Genomic DNA, 24651 nt, shown 5'->3' on the forward strand with positions numbered 1-24651 from the left:
CATCAAGTAGACAGCCTGTTAACCAGGCACTAAACACACTAGAGATAAGAGGAGATTATCAGACTGTTATTGTTCCGAAGGGGAGTCCTCTGTCACAGAGACCTGGCCAGGCTCAGTCAGTCAGAGAGATGGACTGATGCTACAGTGAGCGTGTGTGTGTGTGTGTTTGTGTGTTTGTGTGTGTGCGTGTGTGCGTGTGTGCGTGTGTGCGTGTGTGCATGCGCTGTGGGCTTATTATTTAAGTTGAAGAGGATCCTTCACTATCTCTTCGCTCTCTCCTGTAAGCCCAGCTATGGTTTCTTCACGGCGGAGACTGTAAATCAGATACATTCAACAAAATGTTGGATATTAAATCAAAACAATTATTGTGTTCAGAAAAACAAAAAGTGGAAATAGACGCTCAGACTGTGAAGAAGAGACTGGTTTAGATTAAATCTGACAAATGATAAATTACAAGATTAACCTCCTCACATAGTTTATTTTTTCCTTTGTTTCGCTTCGAGAAGATTTATTTTTGGAATTATAATTTTTATATTGTTTCATGGATAAATGCAAATATATCTTCTATTTCTGCTCCTATATAATGCATCTTCATATTATGTAAATAAAGGTTCATGAGGGTGCTTCTCTTCTACACACCGATCTTATATGTAGCACAGTAACATCTATGTGAAGTAAGTGGAGTGTATTAAAATTCTATTCTTCTTAATGTTGTGATCGTACGTAAAATATGCAGAGATTTACAATTTTTTCAGGTTATACAGTAAAACAGATAGTTATAAATGTAATTATTATTATAGAATTAAAACAAACAGACATTATATTTTGAAGTTTTTGATATTAATTACAAACATTATAAACTGTATTTATTCTCTATATTAAAAAAAACCTCTAGCAGATAGTGAATTGTGTGCATTGCGAGTTGATTTTCACGGATCAGATTACGTTTCTGTTTGGAATAAATGCATCTTATCTTGTACACGTTGACAGTTTGTACCTGCACCTCGCAGCCAAACGCGACCCTTTTGACCTCTTGTGCAGCGTTTCCCTTCGTCAGTAGATAAAAGTGAGGATGAATGGTCTCTGCGGGCAACAGCAAACACTGAGCTTCATTTGATTCACGTTCCCTTGGGTGTTATGACTGGGAAATAATTGTACGTATTTGTATTTGTTTCTTTCTCCACTGTGCTGTGCTCTGGGAAATTCTTAATACCTTCTAGAGATTATACGGTAACTCCCAAACTCCCATGATTATAATTAAGCCTGACTTGGTTCTAAAATGAGCAAATAGCAATTTAGTTTTGCATCGTGTGAGGGAGCATCTCTGTGTGTTCCTGCGTGTCTCCCCACATCTTTACATTGCTAAATATACTTGGTGATGGTGAGTTTGAATATGCATTTTGTCTGTGCCTGTGTGTGTGTGTGTGTGCGTGATGCTGCAGAGGAGAAGCATATATAGAAGAGTGTTTGCTCAGGCATGCAGACTGCTATCATCTTTCCTCTGGCAAGAAAAAAGGAAGACAAAAAAAAAAAATACAAACATTCCCTCATCCATTCTCTTTCTCCTCCTTATTCTCTATCTGCACTCACTCTGCTCAGCTTTCTTCCTCTCTCTTTCTGTATCGCTTACAAAGGCAGCCGTTTTTCCTCCAAAATGAGGCCACGTACGGAAGGTATGCAAATGAAATCATTGCTCGTGGATTAGAATGGGACACCATATACCCTAAATCATGATTGTCAATCATGGCTGGGGATTAAGGGATATGGGCTCACAGACCTAAAAAAGCAACATTTCCCCCCTCAGGCAGATCCCCATTGTGAGGAGCTCTGAGGAAGAGAGGGCCTCCACAGGGGAGGAGCGCAACACTGGAGCACTAGTGCCCCCTTCTGTCTGATGTTCACTGCAGCGTTTCATCATCAAACACAGCCAGCCTGAACAGAAATAGAGGCTGGCACACACACACGCCTGTTCATTTACATTCGATGTAGCCGCAGGCAAAAAGCTTGATTAGACAAATGCACATGCTTTGGTGATGCAGTGTTTCATCTTCAGTGGAGGAGAGAGAGACCTCATTTGTTTCTCTGGCATGTGTGCAGGCTTGGTTCAACATCAGTGGGTTAGGAGGGCCATCGGCCTTACAAACCTAACAGATGTTTGTTTGCCCTGTGAGTGAACGTGTGTCGCGCTGAAGTCCCTCAACCATCAGAATCAATTTGTTTTTTTAATGCTGTGTGTGTTTGTTTTTTTTATAAATATATAAATAGTGTGTGTACAGTATGCAGCTTTATGTATATTTGTACTTGCACCACATGTGCCATTGTACCATTAGTGGTGCATATTAGATGCACTTGGGCATGCGCTGCATATTATATTAACACTAATGCATACCAATAGCGACTCATAATATCCCCATAATAATATCCAGTTTAATATTTCAGGATTCCTGCTTTATCTTCAAGAAGCACTGTAGCTTCTCACATGGAGACATGTTTAGTGGATTGTATGTGCAGACCCTGGAGCCCTCAGCGAGAGTGCCAGTCTGTTCCTGTGGAGCAGTCAACCAGACAAACCCAGCCAAGAGAGAGCAAGGCACAGGCACCGGGCCAGGAAATAGCACTGGAAAACACTCAGCTATGGCACAGAATTAATAGTGTTTTTATAGGAGATGGGGGAGGGTGCAAAAAAAAAGAGGGACAAACACAGTCGCTATGCGTCACATAAAGGATGTACAGTTGCAGGAATGGAGGGAGAGATATATTAAGCGGCATCGGACCAGACCGCGACGATAAGAAACGCGTGCAAAGGAAGAGACTTGGCAGCGTTCACATCCTGCTCAGTGTAGCCCTCCGCCGCCCAAGACTGAAGGTGGCGAGGCACCTGTGCCTTTCTGGCCCCGGCATCATATGGGCAGGAGGTCAAGGCCAGGCCAACATCTGCATCGCATCAGAGGGCCTGGCGGTCTGCCCACCGCCTGCAGGCCTCGCACAGAGCCGTCCCAAAGAATAGACCTCAATGTGCTTTCTATGAATATGTTTAGTAAGACCAGCCATGACGTTATGAGCACAGAATCACACTCATTATGAACATTTTGTCCTCAGTGTTGATGTGTTAGAAGTAGAAAAATGGACAAGTCTGAGAATGGTAAAAACAAAACATTTAAGCCAGTGTCATGGTCTCATGAAAGCCTTTCTTCCTGGACTCGTGAGTCTCGTAGTCCATGAATCCTGCGCTATAGTCTGTAAGTGGTCATAATATTATGGCTGCTTTATTTAGACTTGGCTCAGCTTGCTCTAAATGTATACCACACACTCTGGGCTCCTGACGTGAACAGAGCGGCAGACATTCACCAACGCAAGACGGCCCAGAACCAGACTGAAACACTTGGTTGTCTACTCGCAATTACACCAGTCATTTTATCAGCGGTCGACTCAAAAGCCTCTCAGACTGTCCTCTGGAGAGAGACCACCTGAGTCATCACTCCAAATAAACCAGCAAAATTGATATGAGCTACCAGCACACTAAAGAGCAAATCATTATGCATCATTAGGTGAAGATTTAGTTTAAACGTGTTTAGCAGGAATTAAGCAAAGCTGTTGTTGACATGGATTGACTGCTGTAATGCTTTATTGTCAGTGCTCCAGGAGCCTGCGAGAGGGCCGGCCTCGTCGGGGGGGGGAGCAGCAATGCGCCGAAAGCAAGGATTTATGGGATGTTGGGAGGACGAGCAGCGGAAAGAGTGGACAAACAGGAAGCCATGCTTGATGATTTGTCAGAGGAGACTGTCTCTGTTGACCTGTCCAGGTGCATCCAGCTCTCGCCCATAGTCAGCTGGGATTGGTTCTAGCGCCCTGCGACGCTGCACGGGATTAAGCGGTATAGAACATGGACGGACTGAAAGACAATAAAGATGTTTTAAATTCAAAATGTTTGATAAACCTAAGTATAAAGTCCGCAAATATCACAACTGTTCCCTTCACAATTTTGAACTAAAGCTTCCAATACATAATAACGTAATGTCTAATAATGTTTTTATTTCTTTTGATGATGATTTGTGCCCTCGCCGTGTTGTCATGGCTCCAGCTGGTAAAGGCCTCAAACGCCATGTGGATTCAAAGGTGGACCAACTTGTCCACGTCCGGCTCAACCACAAGTTTTCCCCTGCCGTCCGGACGCCGCTGTATGTGTGTGTGCGCTGGGAGTCTTTCTGTTTCTGAATGTGTATGCAAGAGCTGCTCAAACTGACGAGTAAGAGAGGACAGTCTTATCCAGCTCTCCAGTGTTGACAGTGTTGCTAATCCCCTCCACCTGCTCAAACACGCACCCCAAAAAACACATCCCTCCCCCTCCTCCATGTGCCTGTGCCGGGAGTCCCCGGGGCCAGGCTGCGCCTCTGCCTTCGTCTCCACGCCAGTTATCGTCCCTGGCCCGGCTCCGCTCCCCCAACCCCTTCCCGTGCCACGCACATTAATCGCCGCAAAAACAAATAGTTTTCAAATGTTTGGAAAAGACCCACTGTTTGCATCAGGGCCTAACAAAATAATTTTTACAAGCTATCCAGTTGTGATTAGGGCTGAGAGAATTGAATTTATGTGGCATTGATAATATTAATATTAGCCTAATTAATTATGTTGTTTGAACTTGCACAGCACTGTGTGTACCTTCTACACAACACTAACCAGCCGGCGCTGGAACTGAGCTCTCAGCCGTCTCTATCTCCCCGGCTCTCCCCCAGTCCATGACTACTGCACACAATTCATCAATTCGTAGATATCTAATCCCCTCTGGCTCCGCTCACTTCCTGAAGTCGAAGAAAGAACTTTACTCTGGTGGCAAGAATTCCTATGAATACTTGATGACTTCTATAGAAATAGAGGACTGTTTCATCTCACTTTGAAAGTGACATTCGCACACAGAACTGGCCCAACTTTCCATTCCCGGCTCGCAGTTAATGAAGGATGCTCACAGAGGGCCGATATGAAATGCAACTTTTTTTTATTGAGTCACTAATTAAGGTAAACAGCAGTACAGAGGGAGCAGCTTTGTGCCGGAGACGCTGAGGATGGTTAACGTGGGCCTCCGATAAGCCCTGTGTGAAGAAGTCCCTTCTAGTTTGTTTCCTTAATCATCGGAGGTCAACACGTCTTTGTCCCCTGACCCAGAAAGACTGCAGATCAGACCAAGTATGTCTTTGGACTGCGCGCACCGCTGGATGAGCAAGTGTTGATCTGTGCAATTACAGTGACACATATTCACTCAATGACCTGAGCCATGAAGGGACCACCCAAACCCCCTGGGAGGTTCTCAGACCTGCTCAGAGTTCAGATCACACTTCTCACTGATGGCTTCTTGACCTCTGCTTTGTGGTGGACGGTCAAAGGTTCCAGAGGTGATCATGTGTCTCTCTCTCTCTCTCTCTCTCTCTCTCTACCAGACGGAGCTTGATCTCACGCCTGGTCAGGTCGCCTCTGTCGGGGTTCCATACAGAGCGACCGCAGGCCTGGTGTTTGACTTGAGACATCGTCTGTTTAAAGCAGCTTTATTTAGCTATTCCTGTGCATGTGTGGCCACATTTACATATTTGGCACAATCAATTAAGGGTCCATAAGCACAGATCAGTGTAGATCATTCCATTTTAATATGTCAGACATCTTTGCCACATAGATTTAGGATGGATTAATATTTAAAAACAAATTAAATCCTAAGTCAATAGACATTTCTTGAGCTTGGAGGAATAAACAATGAAAAAACAAAAGGTAAAATGCACATTTCCCAAATTCAAGAAGCAGCAGCCTTTGTCTCCTTGATGCACAAAGCACCGTGGTAGAGTCAGTGCGCTGCGGCCAGACTGACGTCTTCTCTGAAGTGGAAACAGATATCTGAAAAGGTGCATCGTCTCAATCAAAGTATAATTTACTGGACGGAGCGCACGGGGCCGCGTGTTCAGTCACTAGCTGAAGTGTCTGCCCAGTCTGGCTGAGCGGTAGTCCACTCGGAGCTGGACGAAGCCGTGCAGCAGGTTCCGGTCCAGGTTGGTGAGCTGCTCGCCCGAGCACACCTGCTTCAGGTTGTCGGGCGCCACGACCAGCAGGTTACAGAGCGCGTGGAGGGTGTCGAAGAGCTGCAGCACGAGAGGCACCTGCAGGACGGGACGGAGGGAAAACCGAGCTGAAAACAACCGACGAAAGGCTGCAAGATCATTCATTCATGTTCATCCTCATTTATGTGACGGGACTTTAAATCTTTACGCATTCAATGTCAAATAAAGGAAAAACTGGGGACAATTTCATACTAAAATACAAATACTGTCATGATGCTTTAAAAATCTTTTTTAAAACATTTTGATAATTGAATGTTTATAGCAGGGGTGTCAAACAAGCTTTAAAAACAAAATTGAAAAATGCAACATTTGCTTTACATACAGTATACTTTGCACCCCAACAAAGAAAAACTTTAAAGTTTAAATTTCAAGGTTGATGATGTGACACAGGACAGAAGCAGCTGAATGAATTCTGAGGCGTTCAGAGACGCACTGTTTGATCAAATTCAGCCCAATGGGCGGCGTCTCATAATCCAGATGGACAAAGACCAAAGTGTACAGCGAAAAGCACCCTGGGAGATTATCAAAGCAATGAAGTGGAATATTCAACCCAAACTGATCTTAACCCAACTGATCATGCCTTTCAAATGTTTAGGACTAAACTTGGGTCAGAAAGGGCCACAAACAAACAGAAGTCCATTGCAGTGACGGTCTGGCAGAGAATTAAAATGGAGGAAACCCAGCCAGCGCCTGGTGACGTCAATGAGTTCAAGACTTCAGGAAGCCACTGTCAGCATCGAGTTTTCAAGCAAGTATTAGAAATGAACATTTGATTTTCAATTATTTAATTTGTCCAGTTACTTTTGTGGCTGTGAAATGAAAGGATTGCGTTCTAAAAATGCTTTGGTTCCTCTTTGTCTCAATCCAAATATTTATGGACCGAGCTGTTATTTATTAATTGTGTTTAGTATTTCGGAGAAGCCGACCCGTAGTGACGGCTCACTGTCCCAGTAACACAGTCATGTTAGCCCTGTGACCAGTGTGTTCTGGCCCCGTGCCCCCCCACCCCCACGCCCCCCCGCTCACCCTGAAGTCCTTGGCGCTTCGTCGGTATTCGGCCACGTCGCAGATGGCCAGCATGCCTCCCATCGAGCTGTAGCTGTACTGCTGGAGGTGCTCGTGGATGAGCCGGTGGAAACGAACTCCCAGCTCCGTCAGCACCGTGTCCACGTTCTTCCCGTCCATGGACTTCCGCACGTGCTCCACCTGCCGACTGACGTAGGCGCACACTTTGGAGCAGGCCTGCCAGACGGGGTCACGCACAGGGAAACACAGAGAGCAGGCTGACAAAGTGGCCAAAGGAGTGAATGCGTTCATTTCAAATATATCTAATTCTACTGAAGCCATATTGTTGCCCTGGATGCTCTCGGCTATAACCTGGATTGTTTTCATTTTAATGAGGAGTCTTCATGTTCTCGCTCTGTGTGCTTGGGATTACTAGTTCATGTCAGGATCCCAAAAAATGTTCAACGTTCAATAACTTGAAATTAAAGGTTCAAGTGTGTGTGATTTGTCCATTTCTGTTCAGGACAGCTTCACTCTGTGTGTCTCCTCAACATTGATGGATCTATAAATATGCAAAAAGGTCAATTTTCATGATAAAATTATTGGACTTATAGTGAAACTACACTTGAAGCACAAATATTAAGATAGATTATTGTTTTATGAGTGATTTTTTTTTTAAGTTCCTCACAGGTTGTACATCCTAACACAGGGGTGTCAAACCGGTTAAATAATATCATGACAACGTTTAATTTTGAATTTTTTTTGCTGTGACACAGAACATATGTGACGAAAGCTAAATGTGTGCCGGTTTTGGCAAAACGGGCCACATGTTTGACAGCCCTGTCCTAATAGAAGGTGTAAATGTTTCATGTGAGAACAACAAGATGTGCAGTTTTTTTCCCCCCCTCTTACTGTAGTGTACTGGATCATGACGTTATTTTCGTCCTCGGGCTTAAAATCCGTCTTCCTCTGCTCCGTCGCCAGGATGTGCTTCATCTGACCCACCATGCAGTTTAGTGTTCTGTGAAAACATTTTTGAAGGATTTCAGCTCACAGATAAATGCTCCCAACACCTCTTCCTGCTGGCAGCCGATACCTGTTGTAAGAATACCAACCTGTCGATCCCTGTGTCCAGTTTCACTTCCATCTGTTCTATCACCTCTTTCTTCTTGTGCAGGCACTCGGCTAACTTTGGAGATGAGCTGGGGACAAAAACGAAAGGACATTTTGAGAGTTCCGACGCATAAAGAGACTTTGAAAAAAACAAAAAAAACCTGAATACCGCATGAACTACACACACGGTGCTCACAATAACGGGGGTATTATAAAGGTAGATAGACTTTTGTCGTAAGTGATTATGGGATCTATTAAACTTCTTTACACTGTATGTTGCGGCATGTCGGGACGGGTTGATTAAGACAAATAGAAAAGACTCTTGATACAGTCTGAGACAACGAGTTGTAGAACTGTAGGAGGACTCGCAGGCAATGGTAGTCATCCTTATTTTACCGTTTGTCTGACAAGTGTACTCACACACGTCAGGGGAATCCACACGACAAACTATTTAGAGCAGTGGAGTCAAACATAAGGCCCGTGGGCCAAAACCGGGCTGCGAGAGGCTCCAGTCTGACCCAACAAACCACCAAGTCAAATATAGAAATTTCAAAGAAAACTGAATTTTTCTTTTTTTAAACAAATTTCTTAAGAGTAGCACTTTAACACTGAGACCCGAGCTGCGATATCAGTGATGCTGCCATGAAAGATAACTACCTCATTGCTATCAAACTAACTAAAAACACGCCGAATACAACAGTTTGACTTGTTGTTTTTTGACATTTCACTGTATTTTGCACCAGAAGGTTTACTATGGTACTATTTTACCAATCCGGCCCACTCAAGATGAAATAGTTTGGTATGTGGCCCCTGAACCAAAATGTGTTCGACACTCCAGAGTCGATTAGAGACGGAAGTCCTGACAAACCTGCAAGTCCCGCAGTGTGCCAAACATCATCCCTGCACTTTACAGTCAAAAGAATTCAGATTATTTCACAGATGTATTACATCCAATCGTTACTGTGCCTCTATATGCCTTCTGTTCATGGTTGACAAAGCACCATGTGTAATGAGCAGATTTCTCCAGCTCTTAAGTACCTCTGAGATCAATTAAAACGACACACAGGATCACACTCAAACTCTGGTTCAACAACTGCAAGTTGCGCTGCAAAGGGTGCCCACACATACCATAATAGCCCCTCAATGTAGTTTTTGAATCGGGAGTTCAGATACTGTCAGACTGCTGGGAGCAATGAACGGTTTAAGCGATGTGGCCTGTCCGCCAAAATCCTTCAAAATAAAACAATTGCTCTGGAGGAAGTGTCTCATTCTGGTTTCCTTCAATATTAGCAGATCGCTGGTACTTTAACCCTTGACTGACCTTATCAAAGGCATGAGCTGGTCATTAAACTGCTTGTCGAACAGATGGAAGATCGAGTTCGCTTGTTGAACTACATCCAGGAAGTACAGGTTGGCATTCTTGGCGTCGGATGAGGGAATTGCTGTCGAATAGAGGATTGGAGTGAGGATCAGTAAAACAGGAAAGATTCAAGTGTGAGAATGAACCCGCATGACTCACAGAAAAGCAGAAAAACCAAACGTTACAAAAGAACAAAGCACGAAGCAGAAATTCTCTTTCACAGTGACGTTTCGCTTCGGCGTCAAACAGGAGAAAGTAATCGAACTACATGGACATCAGAGATCCACTTCTTCAACACACAATACACCTCAAGAACTGAACACAGGAGAAACTAACTGCATGTTTGGTTCCACTGGATCTGCTTGAAAATGATAAGCTGCCTACCTACTGTACAGCTCCACACAACCCATGTAAAGAAACACACTTGGATACGTCACTTTTCCTGCTTTTTGTTGTTGGAAAAAGTGGCTATAAAATCGGCAGCCTATAGTGTGTAATGGTAACCATAGCAACAAGCTTAATTTGGTCATCAGACCGCAGTAAAATGATGTTACGGCAGGCGTTGAAGCAAAACATCTCAACAGTTTGAATGTTTCAACACACACTGTTTCAACATATGTTAAAGTATCCTCCACAGGTGCCTGAGAGACCATTTTGAATCTGATTGGCCTCTTCCTGGGTCAACAGTAGAAAACATCACACGTGGAGGACAAACAAAAAGCTGCTGCAGGACGAAAACAAAGGCGCTCCTGACCCACAATGCACTGCTCCTACTGTTGGATTTCATGAGAACTGAATGTGCTAATGAGAGATGAAAATAAATAGAAAACAGCGTAAAGGATATTACTTACCCAAAGGACAATTTGGTCATAGTCAATTCAATTTAATAGTTTTCGGCTTCTAAAGGCTCCAGACTGTTTAGTTTTAACTGATTACCTGCTACGCTGTGCAATGTGAACCTAGAAGCTGCTCGAAAACACATATTTAACAATTACAGGTGTAACATGTAACGAATAGCTGCTTGTAATGTAATACAATCAAGGGAAAGGCATTAAATTTAGCATGCTATCTTGTCCACTAGGTGGTGTAGTGAGTCAAAGTGTCTGGTTGGTCGTTGGAAATACAAAACTGTCAGCAAAAAAAGGTACGAGCACAGGTAAATACATTTTTCATGTGAAGATGTGGGAAATATTAGAGGTGAAAATCTGAAGCAAAACAGAAAGGTTTCTGGGCAGTTCCACACTAATTTTCCTTTTGCATGTAAGTCAATGTTGTACTTTCAGCCAGCCGCCCATTTCCCATCCAACCAGATCCCTAACCCAGCTATTGTGGCCGGTTCCCAGTCTGCAGTGACCCCCTAACCCATACACTTGGAGAAGGTTTGCACTTGGAATAGAAAGTCTGACTGCACAATGTTTCTCTCTGTCACAGCGTTCACTACAACAGTAACCACATGAGGGAATCACCAAGCTTCACTTTAGGTCATTTGATCGTCACGTGTATCGGCTGCAATTAGCAGCAGCTCTTCAATCACACTGTGCGATGTAGTTTATCAGAAAATTAACTGTTTGAAGTCCCTTGACCATGAAAACAGCAGTCAATGAACCCCTCTCACCCCAGATTTAAAATAACCATTAAGGTGGTAAAAAATGTCACAGTGTATAGCGACACAACAACTTTAAACCAAACATATCCCACAACATGATAAACCATGATATGTTAAATCTTGTGTGTTCTCAATAAACATATTCTTTTTTTTTATGTGGTGAGGGTGTGCAGTTTGGTTCTGCAACACTTTTGTTTGCCCATCGCGATTTACTGGATTTATGCTCTTAACAGTAGGATGAATCAGCACACGGCGCACGCACATTATGGTTTTATGGAGCTCAGTGGGACGTACCTGAGAGGCCGATCTCCAGGGCGTAGTCGATGTGTTCCACACACAAATGATCCACCAGCAGCAGGAAAATGGAGAAGGCATTTTTGGGCAGATCAGAAGGATCTGAAAGCTGTAAAACACAGAACGAGAAGCATGTGACCTTGTCCTTGAAGAAGTGTCCACTGAAGTTAACGCCCCTCGGGTTTCCAGTCCAGTGGACTCACCCTGTGACACCTCTCAAAGGCGTGGCGCGTCTCCTGCAACAGGTTGACGACCAGTTCTGGAGACAGGAAGGTTTCCCCGTGAGTGTCAATGATGGGGCCCAGAGCAAGGTTGGTACGCTGCCTGATCCGCTCCTTCAGCTCCTGAATACTGTGGAGACAAAAGCTCAACATCAACCTTCGATGTTTCAAAGTAGGTTAAAAACTCCCGTGTGAAAAGAAGCTGAACTGACAGACCTGCCGGTGCCGATTGGACGTTTCTGGTGGTTCTTGGAGTCGTAGTATCGCTGCAGGATCAGGGCACCTCGAGTGCGAAGGTACTCCCGCTCCATGTCGATGTAACTCTCCAAGTACGCGGAAAAGATGCTCTTGATGAGCTTGGAGAGAAAGGTGTGCTTGTCTGAGCCCAGGTTGAACTCTGTGAGCTTCGCGGCTAACGCTGTCGTCCTGGGAAAGTGGCACATTCAAACTTTTCACAGCTCATCCGGGAGGTCAACTAGAGTGAAGATGCACTAATGTATTACCTGGTGTAAAGGTCATAGAGGTTCTTCAAGTACTGCTCCACATCAGAGTGTCGCGTCTCGTCCAGTTTTTCCCGAACGTGTGCCTAAAAAAACAAAAAACAAAACACAAATCAAGTTTAGTACAAGAGCGAACAAACAGGGATCTAGATAGTAAAGAGAAGCAGACATACCTGCAGTTTGTTCTCGAAGATGTTCTGGATGAGTTTGGCCATGACCGTCTCCGGACTGCTGAAGACCTCGCCCACCTGTTTGTTGACCCTCTGACAGAGGACGGCAGTGTCCTCAAACACATCGTTCCTCAGATAAGCCCCCTAAACAAAGAGCGTCAAACTTCTGACTGAGCAAGTTTCTGCAGAATATAAACAAATAGATGCGAGAAAAAACTTGGTCCACTCACTTCCTGACATTGCTTGATGTAGACATCCACACAGTGTGCATAGCCCTTTCAAAAAAACAAATGGGTGTTATTATTCGGGTATCATTGTCTGTGTTTTCTTGGCGTTCTGATACGTCGTGTATCAATTGACAGGCTTTTTCCAAGTTGAGGCTCTTTCTTCTGGATCACCTTGAAATGTAAAAGAACCGCTGCAACCTCACGCATCCGTCCGATCTCCCCCCTGCGCTGGGCTGCTGTGAACTCCTGGATTAACTGTCTCTCCAGGTCGTGATATTTACCTAAGCAGAAAACAATAGAAAAAAACCCGTAATATATTAAAAATAGCAACAGAAAAAGCAAATACTCGTGAATGGCTACAAACAAACCTTTCAGTGGATCGAAATCGTCAGAGTCATGAGGTTGAAAAACAAATCTTCCTCTTATGATTAAGGAAAGATGTTTACATCACAATATTTGTCAGAATAAGGAAGTGGGTGGAGGCCTGCCTCTTCATCCCAAACACTGGTTGTAGTTACCTGCTACCTGCTGCTGGATGGTGCTTTATTTATTTATGCATTCATTTATTGGATATTGTTGCAACCTGATGTGAATGTAGTTCCCACACTGATTGGATGAAAACATAAGCATCTGCTTTTATGTTCATGTGCAGTGTGTTTCCTTGTGTTCTTTCAGAAAAGAATTTCAATAAAACTTATCCCAAAAAGAAGCTGGTAAGTTCGGTTGCAGACTTACTTGCGATTTTTGCCTTCACGTCTGCAAACCTGTCAGAGAAAACAAAATAAAGTGGAATAAAGTGAGTTCCTTTTTTTTTTTCTTCTTTTTTATAATTATACTGAATTAAAACAGTGAACAAATACTTGATAGGTTCACTGTGAGGAACATAACTAATACACCACCTCCCCGTTGTTCGACGGTGCTCTTGTCTTAAGCTGCCTGCAGGATGCCTGACTCACCTGTCGAATGGCAGCTCCTGGGCAATGAGATGCAGCTTCTGAATGATATCAGCAGCCTCCTTAATCTGAAGGGGCAGAAAAAAAAAGGGGGGGGGGGGGGTGTCAGTGGAGGTACAAAGAGGGAGAGATAGAGCGTGTGAGGTGGACATCCGGACAGAAAGTGGGCAGGCCCCTGGTGGTGCCTCCACCTGAGGGGATCATCATCTTAGAGCAGCCCTCCTCCACCACCCCCGTGTTGAACAGGGAGCTGATAACAGACGGGCTGTGCTCACCTGGGCACCGGCAGCAGCAGTCCTGACTTAGCAGCACATCCAACTCTTTATTGGCATGCCTTTTCTGAATGGGCTGTAATCCCACAGGAGTCTAAATCGCCTTCAATAATCTGTCCGGCCGGGGATATCTGTCTAAAAAAAGGGGGCCCTGTTGAGGACCCCACCTCCCCCACCCCCACCCCTCCGTCCTCCCTGACATACACACTGGATGAAAAAGCCCCGGACCTACGAAAGGCCCGCCGTCCGCAACTCCTCTGTTCCCGCAGATGCCTGCCTCAGCTAACATCATTACTCTGCTCCCGTGAGGAGGATCCAGCCTTTCTGCTCGGCGAAGGTTTTCTAAGTATCTGTCCCCCAGCTAAGATTAGCTAAATCCCATGTAAGTAATGTAGCCGTCTCCCTGCAGTCAGGGTTTAGCAGCACTTGTCTCCACGCTGGCGGCCCAGCCCTCCCTTTCAGAAGGATTAGCAAAGCCATCCCCCTCCAGCTATTCACTTGCAGCTTTCCTCTTTCCCCCTCGTCTGGAGGTATGCTCAGGAAAAGGAATCTGACCAGATATTTCTGCACGCCTTTCCGGAAAACGAGCTCCATCTTTAGCTTCCGTCTCTGGGATTGACCCCCAGACTCACTTCACTGCATCCACTGATGATACTCCTACCAACAGAAATTAATCTGAAGCATCCCAATCTCTCCGCTGTCGCGACTAAAACTGCAGCATCAAACTTTCGGGGGTCACTTGTCTGGGATCAGCACGGTCTTTGTGTCAACAGGAACTGAGCAGGAGTGTGCATCTCATCTCCTCGCCCGCATGTTAACGCTGCCCTTACACGAGCCATCTTAGCCAGAAGCTCTTTCCTGCTGTAATGCGACACAAAGCTGAGGACCAACCAAATTCTCACTTCAAGACAACCTACTGAAAATGCAATTAGGTTTGACATGAGCATGTTGACATCCATGCTAGTCAATCAGCTCGCTATTGTCAGACAGCAAATGACAGTTTATTAATCCAAATTAGCCGAGGGATCCAACTAAAGGGATAAACTTGACAAATTAATATGGATGGTTTACCTCATAATCCTGTTCATTCTCACCTCCAGCAGTAGCACAGTGGGGGCCCTCATCAATGGACACACACACACACACACACACACACACACGCACACGCACACGCACACGCACACGCACACGCACACGCACACGCACACGCACACGCACACGCACACGCACACGCACACGCACGCACACGCACACGCACACGCACACGCACACGCACAGCGTGTTCACCTTGTCGGGGTTATTGAACACATCGCTGCGTAGTTCTCCGTCCAGGAATTCGTTGAAGTAGGTCATCAGACGCTGAGCTTCCACGGCCCTTTGGCGCGGCGTGTTCACCCCCTCCAGCTGGTCGCCAAGGTGACAAACCTTGGTGGCCACGTAGCTGATGTGCTCATCGAGCTCTTGGAAATGTTGAAAGGCCACCTGTATTCGAAACCAAAGGAAATATTAACGAAAAACAAAGGCAGTTTGTACTAATATAATCACATCCACCCATTCACACACCGACAGCGACAGCTGCTATTCAAAGTATTCCCGCACCGTTTGAAGCAATGTCCACACATGGACAGGGCGACGTGGGAGATAGAACTACAAACACGGGGATTGAAAGACATTTTCACAGAACACCACACCTGGTTGCTCCTCTGCAGATCTTGCACTTTATGGGCAAATTCTTTGGCCTCACGGTGACACTGATGCTCAAGCTTCTCCACTTTCCGCTGGATCTTCTCATCCAGTTGCTTCAGCTCCTCGATGTGGTTCTCAAACTCCTCTAGCAGCCTAACACAGAGAAATGAAGTTATGTAGAAAGAAAAAAAACTAAACTGCTCTAAACAACAGGTGACACACGCAGAAACAGTTTAATTTCAGAGGAGTAATTGGGCACCACGAGGCTAAATGTGTCCCACTAACCTCACAGTTACAGTTAATAGTCGCAGAATAGTGCCAGATGCTTAATTCCTGGGTCCCAAGTCTTAAGAAGCTCTGAAAACTAGCAGCTTCGTCAGCTGCATTTTAAGTGCCATCAGGACTGCAGAGCAAATGTTCTAAGTCAGCACCACATTTCACAGAGCAGGAAACATCCCAAAACGATGAGTGTATAATCTCCTGACTAATTCCCTCAGCAGTGGCTACAGCTTAAAGACATCTCCCATCCCTTCCCAACAGACACTCATTCCCTGGCTGGTGACTCACAGTATGGTGGCCCTCCACAGATATGTTGTCTCCCGACTCCTCGCTGAAAGCTTCCGAGGAGGTAGTGGCAACAGTTTGTGGAGGAAGCAGATAAGGCGGGACGGATCTACGGTATCGTTAAACTGTTGTGGCATTTTTGCTTACGAGATGCAACCCTGTCCCAGAGTGTAAACATCACAACAAACAGGAAGGGAGGAAAACATGCAAAGGATTCTTAAACAAATTTATTTCTCGATTTCCTGCGACCCGTCACAAAGTCCAAATGAGCGTGACGGTAATAGGGAAGAGCTTTAGTAAGTGAGGGGCGACACGTGGTTCTGTAGAAAATCTAAATTTACTTCTGGAAAGAAATATAAGTAAATATATCTAAACATTGTTAATTATATTTCAGTAGTTTATTTGGGAGTTTGCATGTTCTTCCCGTGTGTGTGTGAGTGAGTTTCCTCCAGGTACTCCGGTTTCCTCCAAAGTCCAAAAACATGCATGTGAGGTTAATTGGCGACTCTAAATTGTCCCTCGGTGTGAATGTGAGTGCGTGTGTGTGTCCTGTGATGGACTGGTCATCTGTCCAGGGAGTATCCTGCTCTCACCCATAGTTAGCTGCGAAGAAACTATATATGCATCAATTTTTCTTTCTTATTAGAAATGTATGACGGGTTTGCAGCTTCTAAATAACTTTAAAGCATGAATATACTAAAATATTCATTCTGGACAGAAATACCACATTGAGATGCTGAACGCTGATGGACAATTATGATTGTTGACATTTTGAGTGCAAAGAAATAATTTCTTGAGCAAAATGTGCACACAAAGCAATACAGCGCACAATAAGAATGTTACATAATGTGACATCTACACCACCAGATTCACGGAGAGAGCCACTTGCACCCTCCATAACCCCACCCATCCTACACACTAACTGTTTACCTCCCTGCTCTCTGGGAGGAAGCTGCGCTGCATCCTGGCAAAAGACTGATGAACTGCCCTACTCCCCGACACTGAATGCTGCAACTTGATAATGTGCCTGACGTTAAAATGTTCTAAGTCACTTTAGCCACCATGACCGCTGATGTACTTGTATTGTTACACTGACCACCACTTTAAGCTGTTGCTGCTGCCCTATGCTGCTCAATACTGTACATATTTTTCTATCCTACTAGTCTATTTATCCCTTTCTTAGTTTATTTTCATTAATTCTGTCATGTTTTATCTCTATTTTTTTCACTATACACCATCACCTGAAAATCGTGTTTTGTTCTCATCATGTCACATAGTCTGAAAGGCAATAAAAGGAGTCTGAATTATGCTTCTGCTATTAATATGCATGTATTAATGCATTTGAAATTCCTTTTTCAATATATTCCTCATCCCATTTCTATGATGTGGTGGACCGCCACATTATGGCGCTCTGGAGAGCTGATGGAGGTTAAGGGTGTTGGAACCTGCAGTGGTGAGCTGTCTGCTGTGGGAATTGAACCTGTGAACTTCCAATCACAAGTCTCAAATCACTAGCCCACCACTGCCCCAAACAGTGGCTGTGGCTACACTATTCATCCAATGGGGGCAGTTTGTGGATTAGATTAGATTAGATCAACCTTTTTTAGTCCCACAACAACTGAGATATGTCAGGGGGATAGGAGGAATCGAACCTGCGATTGAAAGACAACAACTCTACCAAATGAGACACAGTCTTCCCCATAGAGTAACAACGTAAGAAAAGTCTAGTCACTTTTATTATGTGAGTGTGTGAATGTGTGTGTAGGTTAAGGTGTAGTTGCAGTACCTTTTGGGGTCAAACGCCTCAGCTCCTCCTTTGGAACCTCCTCCAGGAGTCCTCCAGGCCAGCCTCTCTATGTACTCATCTGCATCAAAGGGCTCCTGCGGGGAGAGATAAGGTCTGCGTGAGGCGATAATCTTTCGGAATAATAATAGTGATTAAAACCCCACAATCAGCAGTGTCTTGGTAAATCGTTGCACTTTGATTTGACTGCAGAACACTCAATAACACTGCAGTTTGCGCCAATTATCGACATCGTCTTAGTGAACAATATTCTTCTTTTAGTATACCTTCCCAGCTGTTTATATTATTTCTTCATGTGTGGATGAATAATCTCAGAACCGTTAAAATAATGATAGTTAGCCACTTAGCTCCTGGGATAGCATGATGCTGTCTTTTTACCTCGAACAGCTGAGCCGTCGTCGCCATGTTCCGCTTTCAGCTGGCGGCGCAGCGGGGTGAAATTCAGCAGAAGGAGCCCGCGGAGGCAGCGGACCTCTACATGGATGTTTGGGATTTGGTGCAGTTTTCTTTTGCCCTTTGTTGACAGCTAGCTGCTCGGTAATCCAGCTTCCGGTGTGGGAGAGACGGGTGGGGACAGCTGACAAACACTGCGCGTGCGCAGGTGTCAGCTGGTTGTCATGTGATACAGAAACGGGAAGTGAGACAGAGAGAGACACAGGGGTGTCTGGATTTAACAACAAAAGATGGAGATTTTATAGTTTTACGTTTCAGAATATCTCACTGATAAGGATTTTCTTGAAGCTCGAGATATGACCCTGCGCGCTTTGTGGATTATTTCTCATGAAAAAGGAGAAAATGCGTCTGTACGGTTCTCAAGGTTTGTGGCTTACAGGCATTTGTTCATAAACATGCTGCATTTCAAATGTTTATATTTCTGAGTCAATTCACTGGATTGATATATCGAACGTACCTAAACTTGTTATGTTTCAAAAGACTCGTCAAGTAAGAATAAATGGACACAACCAGAGTATCAATTCATATTATTCAATCAAATCAAGGGAAATCATGAGCATTCAAACGAAACTCTGTGTTTTCTACAAAATCAGCGTGCTGTATATATTCACATGCAAATGTATTTCTCTAGCACCATTCAGACACTAAGAAGTTCAAGAAATAAAGAAAATAGATATTCCGATGTATCTGAAGAACAAGTGGAGAATGCAATCGCTCGGTCATTTATTTCTAAGAAATGAAATTGGAATCATGATGTTAAAAAAGGCTATATATCTGATCTCATGAAATATTGAAGTAATTGGAGATACTGTATAACTGGTGATAAGATGACATTTTAACCAGTTAAAAGATAGATTTTAATTATTACAGTTTATTTGTAATAAATCTGAAATAAATGGAAGCTTTGCTGTTTAAGTCTGGACAATTAACCACTGTTTTCCATTTGTTAGTGATGCACCTGTTTGAACCTAATTCATGCTTTTCTTCATCATCTTTAATCAACTTATATTAATGATGCAGCTAAAGTTTAAATATGAGTGGATTATGTTTACCTAAGGAACTAAAGAGCTTTGTCTTGTTAATATGTTCAGTATAGTGTAAAATATATCAGTGTTTCATTTGAATATGTATATAGTATGTATTTCTTTTTTCCCACCCGGCCAGTGGATAGATATCATAGGGTCTTTTTTTTTTTTTTTTGGTGTTATGATGTTTTGTGTTTTCCCCCACAGGAGGTTTTCTACTGTAGAGTACCGTGCAAAAAGTCTTGCAGGTTCCTTGTACCTCCCAGTCCCAGAGGATCCTGTCATCCTGCAGCACCTCCTCACTGAGCTGGGCCTTTCAGATTCAGACAAGCCTTACGTAGCTCTCAGAGATGACTGCCGATATCGTCCAGGGGCGCCGGCTCTGGAGCTGCATGTGGACGGTCCTGAAAAAGAAGCACTTTGGCCAGTGTTGGCTATTCTGCACGGTTCGCTCATTCTGGCCTGCCTGCCTTTGGTAGACGCCCCTCCTGAGCCACGGCCACCTCTGGCCAGCCTGCTGTCGGTCTCCCAGGGGCTCACGCTGCTGGCAGGCCTGCAGACTTTCCTCCTTGGCTCAGGGAGCAAGCCGGATGGCGAGGGGCTGGCCTCTCGGCTGGCAATGTTGCCCTCTGTCCTCCTGCAGATTTGTCCACTTGGCACACCCCTCGATGTGCCACCACTGGGCCCACCGCTCACACCCACAGTACCCGCTCCTGGTGGGATCCAGAAGCAGCCGGCCTGGAAGACGGGCCTTCACCGCGGCCGACCTGTGGTGAACGTAGCCCTGTTGGAAACAGTACGCTCCATGCAGTATGGTAACCGAAGCAGACAGGACTTGTGGGATGTTTATGGGACTGTGACATGCAAAGTACGTACGCACTGTAAAATATAGTTTTTCATGTCATCATAACCAATTGATGGAATCTTGTCTTTTTTTTATTTTTTTTAAATGTCTCTACTTTTTTGTCCCTCTGCCGACAGTGTGAAGTGGAAGGGGTTCTTCCAAATGTGACCGTGACTCTTTCGTTGCCACCAAACGGTTCTCCACTGCAGGACCTCCTCATCCATCCATGTGTCACCTCACTGGATTCTAGTATCCTGACTGCCAGCAGTGTCGATAACTGTGACAGCTCAGCTTTCTCCGGTCCCTATAAGTTTCCCTTCTCCCCCCCTTTGGAGGCTTTCAGACTTTGCAGCTATACTTCTCAGGTATAAATCTTTACAGAAGTCAAAGGAGCTTCACTGTCACATGCGTTTGAATTTGTTTTCCAGCTGCGTCACCCTGAATATCTCAATTTGCCTCAGGTCCCCGTTCCCCCCATCTTAGGTTCATATCAGCTGAAGGAAGAGGAGAACCAGCTGCGTGTGTCAGCAAGCCTCAAACTGCACGAGAGTGTGAAGAACAGCTTTGAGTATTGTGAAGCACACCTGCCATTTTTCAACAGGTAAACAGCACGAGATGATGAAACGGTTCAGCTTTGACTATCGGATCCAGTGTTCTCCGTTTCCTCTTATATTGAGGCTTTGCAACTTGATGAATTCTGATTTTATTGCCGTAAACTTGTGAGAAGTCCTCTGCCCCTTTTTCCAGTGCAGCCTTATTGCAACATATATGGTTCTCCAATATTACAGTGCGTTTTTGACTGTGTTCTAAATGTGTAACATGAGGCCACTGTAATTACCAATATATAGAGGTGAAGCGTTATTCCACTGCTTTCCACTAGTTTATGGATCTTTTTGATATCGGAAAATACTCTAGGAGTTGTGGTAAGAAGGATCAACATTGACAGGATATGATTGAAAGGGTAAATGCATCTTGCTCAATGTGGTTTTCACCTATGGAAACCCCTAATAATGAACAAAATTGCTACATACAGACCTAAAGCCTATAAAACTCCTAAATTATTTTACTACCACAAATCTAAAGAAGATGTTTTGTGATCTCAAATAATTACAGCGAAGCCAAAAACTGACTGAAACTCTGACTTTCATCAATACACAATAGCAAGAGCCTCAAAAAATTAAGTAGTTTGTAGATGACATGAAGTGTCTTATTGTGTTTTTATAACACCTCCAAAGCAGAAAACCCTCAGATCCTGTCTGCGAGGAACCATTGCAGGACATTATTATAGCATACAATGTTTGAATAAGAATCTGAAGTAGAATCACTTTTTGTGAGATTATTTTCACTGAACCTAACCGATTGTTGGCATCTCTCAAATGACTGTTTGTGTAATAAAAAAAACCATTCAACATAAGTCTTTAACATAAGTCACATCTCGACTAATCCTCAACTTATTAAGCAAATCCTCCAACAGCCAGGTGAATTCTTCTATTTACAATCCAGCCACATGTTTTAAATCAGAACCACAAACAGCCCAATTTCACCTTTTGTGTGTCACAATAACCTTGAACTATAAGGGTTTTTTTTTTGTTGTGGTGCAGAGATTACGTGATTAAAATGTCTATATTTTCACAAAACTCATGATGAAACCCTCTGATGCAAAATGCTGTACAGTGAAATGTCCCAAAAGCTTCTTCTAGCTGTTGCGTGATGCATGTTTTTGAGTCTAATGCTAGTTTACTCACAATGATCTCAGGATCTCCGTGTTGTGTCCACTACTCTTAAGAAATCTGTTCTTAAAAAAAATTATGTTTTCTTTGAAACTTTCACCCTTTGCTTGGTGGTTTGTCCAGATTGGAGCCTCTTGCGGGCCAGTTTTGGTTCATGGAACCTTATGTTTGACATCCCTGCTTTAAATGCTGTCCAACAACCATAGCAGAAATAAAATCCACAAAGTCTGTAATAATTGCAGTCTACAAGTTTCCTTTGTGGCTTCAGCCACCAGAAACGATTAATGATGATACAAAAGTTGATTTGTAAAAGTGGCAAATGGGAAATGTTGCTTGGTAAAGACCCTCCTGTCTGTGCGTCTGCAGGGATCAGATGGGCGTCGTGGAGGTGAAGGTGAGCTCCGGACAGGTGGACGTCTCAAAGGAGAAGAACCTGCTCGTCTGGGCCCTGGGTGAGAACCGTACTCCTCAGCAACGAGGTCAAAATACTTTCATTGCAGCTGAATCCTTATACAATAATATATGATAATAATAATATACTTTGAACTTCTCTTAATGTGAAGGACAAAAGTTTCCCAAGTCTCGTGAAGTCACTTTGGAAGGTAAAATCAGCTTTTCTGGGCCTGCAGCAGGACCTGCGGACCCCCTCTGCACAGACCTCACCGCTTACCTCAAAGTAAGTTCATATGTGTTTCAGTCATTGATAAAAAAAGACATAATACTTCTCTGTAAGACACATTGAAATTGATGCGAAATGTATTTATATATATATATATAAGTATGATTGGTTGTCATCCTCTCTGTGCAGATGTATTTCAAAGTGCCTGACATGACGCTGTCTGGATGTTGTGTGGACCAGCATTCAGTGCAGGTTTATTCCTCAGCCAAACCTCGTATTATCACGTGTAAGGTTACATGAGGCTTTGTTTCAAAATGTTTGCTGCATATCACAGATCTAAAACTAAATATACTGTGCGTGTGTGTCTCCTCCTTCAGCCAGAGAACTTCAGTCCAACGAGTACTTCATATGGAATTCAACAGGTTCTGCTCCGGTATCGTCTGGACAGATGATGGTGTAACAAAGAATAAAAGAAGATCATAAAGTGATGCAAACGTCTCTCTTTTATGCTGATTTATCCAACTTTAGATTGCAGCAGTCTGGAGCTGATCAATGTTTACACTGGGTGAAAGGTGGGACACAACCTGGACACTCATTCATAGAGAAATACAGTATATTCACCTAGTACACACGTCAAACTTAAAGTGCTTAATGTTCCCCTGATAGTCCTTTAAAAGCCCGGAAGTAACAATAAACAGCATTTATTGAAATACATGCTGACGTTGTGACCACCAAAATGACACTATCCTGTCTCAAAATTGAAGTATTTCCAACTTGATGTTTTAATTGTTTTTTAATTCAATTGAAATAGATGGGGGGGGGGGGGGGAATACCAACATGACAGAGAAGAAAAATTCATGCTGACGGAAAAAAGTTCAATAGGAGATGATCATTAAAAACATGTTAGTGCCAAATTTCATTTAACCTCCAGTGTTTAACTTCCATTTAAAAGTCACAATGGAAGATTTTCACATAGTTTCTTTTTTCTGATCTTTGACAGTCGCGTGGCGATGATTAGAGATTTATTCAAGTTTTTCATATTTTTTTTTAACAGAGAAATATATTTTAAACGATTAAGAAAGTTAACTGCAGACACACTTATTTACGTTCGTGTTATTCTATGTTATTTAACTTTAAATTACAACCGGCCCTTTAAGAAGAACTATCATTATGTTGTGGTGCTTGATGAAAATGATGTTTTCACCTTTGACCTAAATCACATGTTTGGACTGTTGAAGTTACCAGGAGAACCTTGAGGAAGCGAACGCTCGCTCAGGGAGAACATGTGGACCTTGCAGATTCTCTTATTGTGAGACGAGAGTCCTAACCTTTATTTCCACTGTATGGCCACGGTAATTTCTTTATGTTTTGCGTGAAGTAAAAGTTGAGTTTTCAAATATGCAAGCTTTGTTTTTTCCACAATATGTTTAGTGTCATATTCTGTTTGTACTCAAGGAACACGAAGAACTTGGATATTTCGCCTCTTCCCTCTACTTTTTTGATTATAATTTCCTCAAGTTTTGTTAGAGGTGGCAGACACATTATCTGTATATGTTTTGAGGATATGTCACCTCAACTGTACGTAAGATGGTTTACCAATTAAAAAAACAACAACTTCCACCTGCCGTTGAAATACTTTTATCCCCCTGGTACTCGCCCTCCCTCGGATTTATCCCAGCGCAGACACAAGGGCCACCCCTCGCTCCGACAGTCCCACTTCAGTGACTCTCCATCAGCCGGATAATTAGCAGCTGGGGTCTTGTCATCAGCTGTTGTGGGTCTGGAGGAGCGGGGCGGCGGGGCTGTGAAAGGCCAGCCTGCTCTGGCCAACGTCCTGGCTACAAAAGGCTTCTCTTTAGAGTTGGCAGGAGTCTCCTCACCCACACCAATCACTCACCCCCACCCCCACCTCCACTGACCCCATCCTCGCCCTGTCAGCCAGTGGCTGGTTCAGACACGCCGCCAGACTGTGATTGAGCACTGACCCTGTGGCCCTCTGGGACTCTGGAGCAGCCAGTCCCATTCAGTGAGCAAGAGCGGCCTAATTGGTGAAAAAGTCACAAGGACGGTGACAGCCGAGTTGCCTGTCGAAGGAATGAGAGGTTTT

At 44.0% G+C, this 24651-nt stretch overlaps 2 protein-coding genes across 3 annotated transcripts; one reads left to right on the top strand and one right to left on the bottom strand.

Moving 5' to 3' along the window:
- Positions 1 to 4977: 4977 nt before the first annotated feature.
- exoc5 (exocyst complex component 5) lies at positions 4978 to 18435 on the bottom strand. 2 transcript variants are annotated; one of them, XM_080479367.1, is made up of 19 exons: positions 18252 to 18432; positions 17856 to 17950; positions 16073 to 16122; positions 15511 to 15658; positions 15107 to 15301; positions 13551 to 13615; positions 13330 to 13358; positions 12766 to 12875; positions 12598 to 12642; positions 12371 to 12511; positions 12201 to 12283; positions 11914 to 12123; positions 11680 to 11827; positions 11477 to 11585; positions 9538 to 9658; positions 8219 to 8305; positions 8016 to 8124; positions 7125 to 7340; positions 4978 to 6137 (listed from the first exon to the last, which is right to left on the bottom strand). In XM_080479367.1, exons 5-19 carry the CDS (start codon positions 15170 to 15172, stop codon positions 5949 to 5951), a joined length of 1728 nt encoding a protein of 575 aa, XP_080335493.1. In that variant the 5' UTR covers positions 15173 to 15301; positions 15511 to 15658; positions 16073 to 16122; positions 17856 to 17950; positions 18252 to 18432; the 3' UTR covers positions 4978 to 5948. The 2 variants fall into 2 exon arrangements, with proteins under 2 accessions (XP_080335493.1, XP_080335492.1); XM_080479366.1 differs by lacking the exon at positions 16073 to 16122 and having other exon boundaries at positions 18252 to 18435.
- On the top strand, positions 18426 to 24169 carry ap5m1 (adaptor related protein complex 5 subunit mu 1). Its single transcript, XM_080479368.1, has 8 exons — positions 18426 to 18690; positions 19559 to 20219; positions 20333 to 20560; positions 20657 to 20796; positions 22292 to 22377; positions 22489 to 22601; positions 22734 to 22830; positions 22922 to 24169. Exons 1-8 carry the CDS (start codon positions 18623 to 18625, stop codon positions 23002 to 23004), a joined length of 1476 nt encoding a protein of 491 aa, XP_080335494.1. The 5' UTR covers positions 18426 to 18622; the 3' UTR covers positions 23005 to 24169.
- Positions 24170 to 24651: the final 482 nt, after the last annotated feature.

Source organism: Lipophrys pholis (assembly GCF_963383615.2).
Source record: "Lipophrys pholis genome assembly, chromosome: 14".
NCBI classification, from domain to species: Eukaryota; Metazoa; Chordata; class Actinopteri; order Blenniiformes; family Blenniidae; genus Lipophrys; species Lipophrys pholis.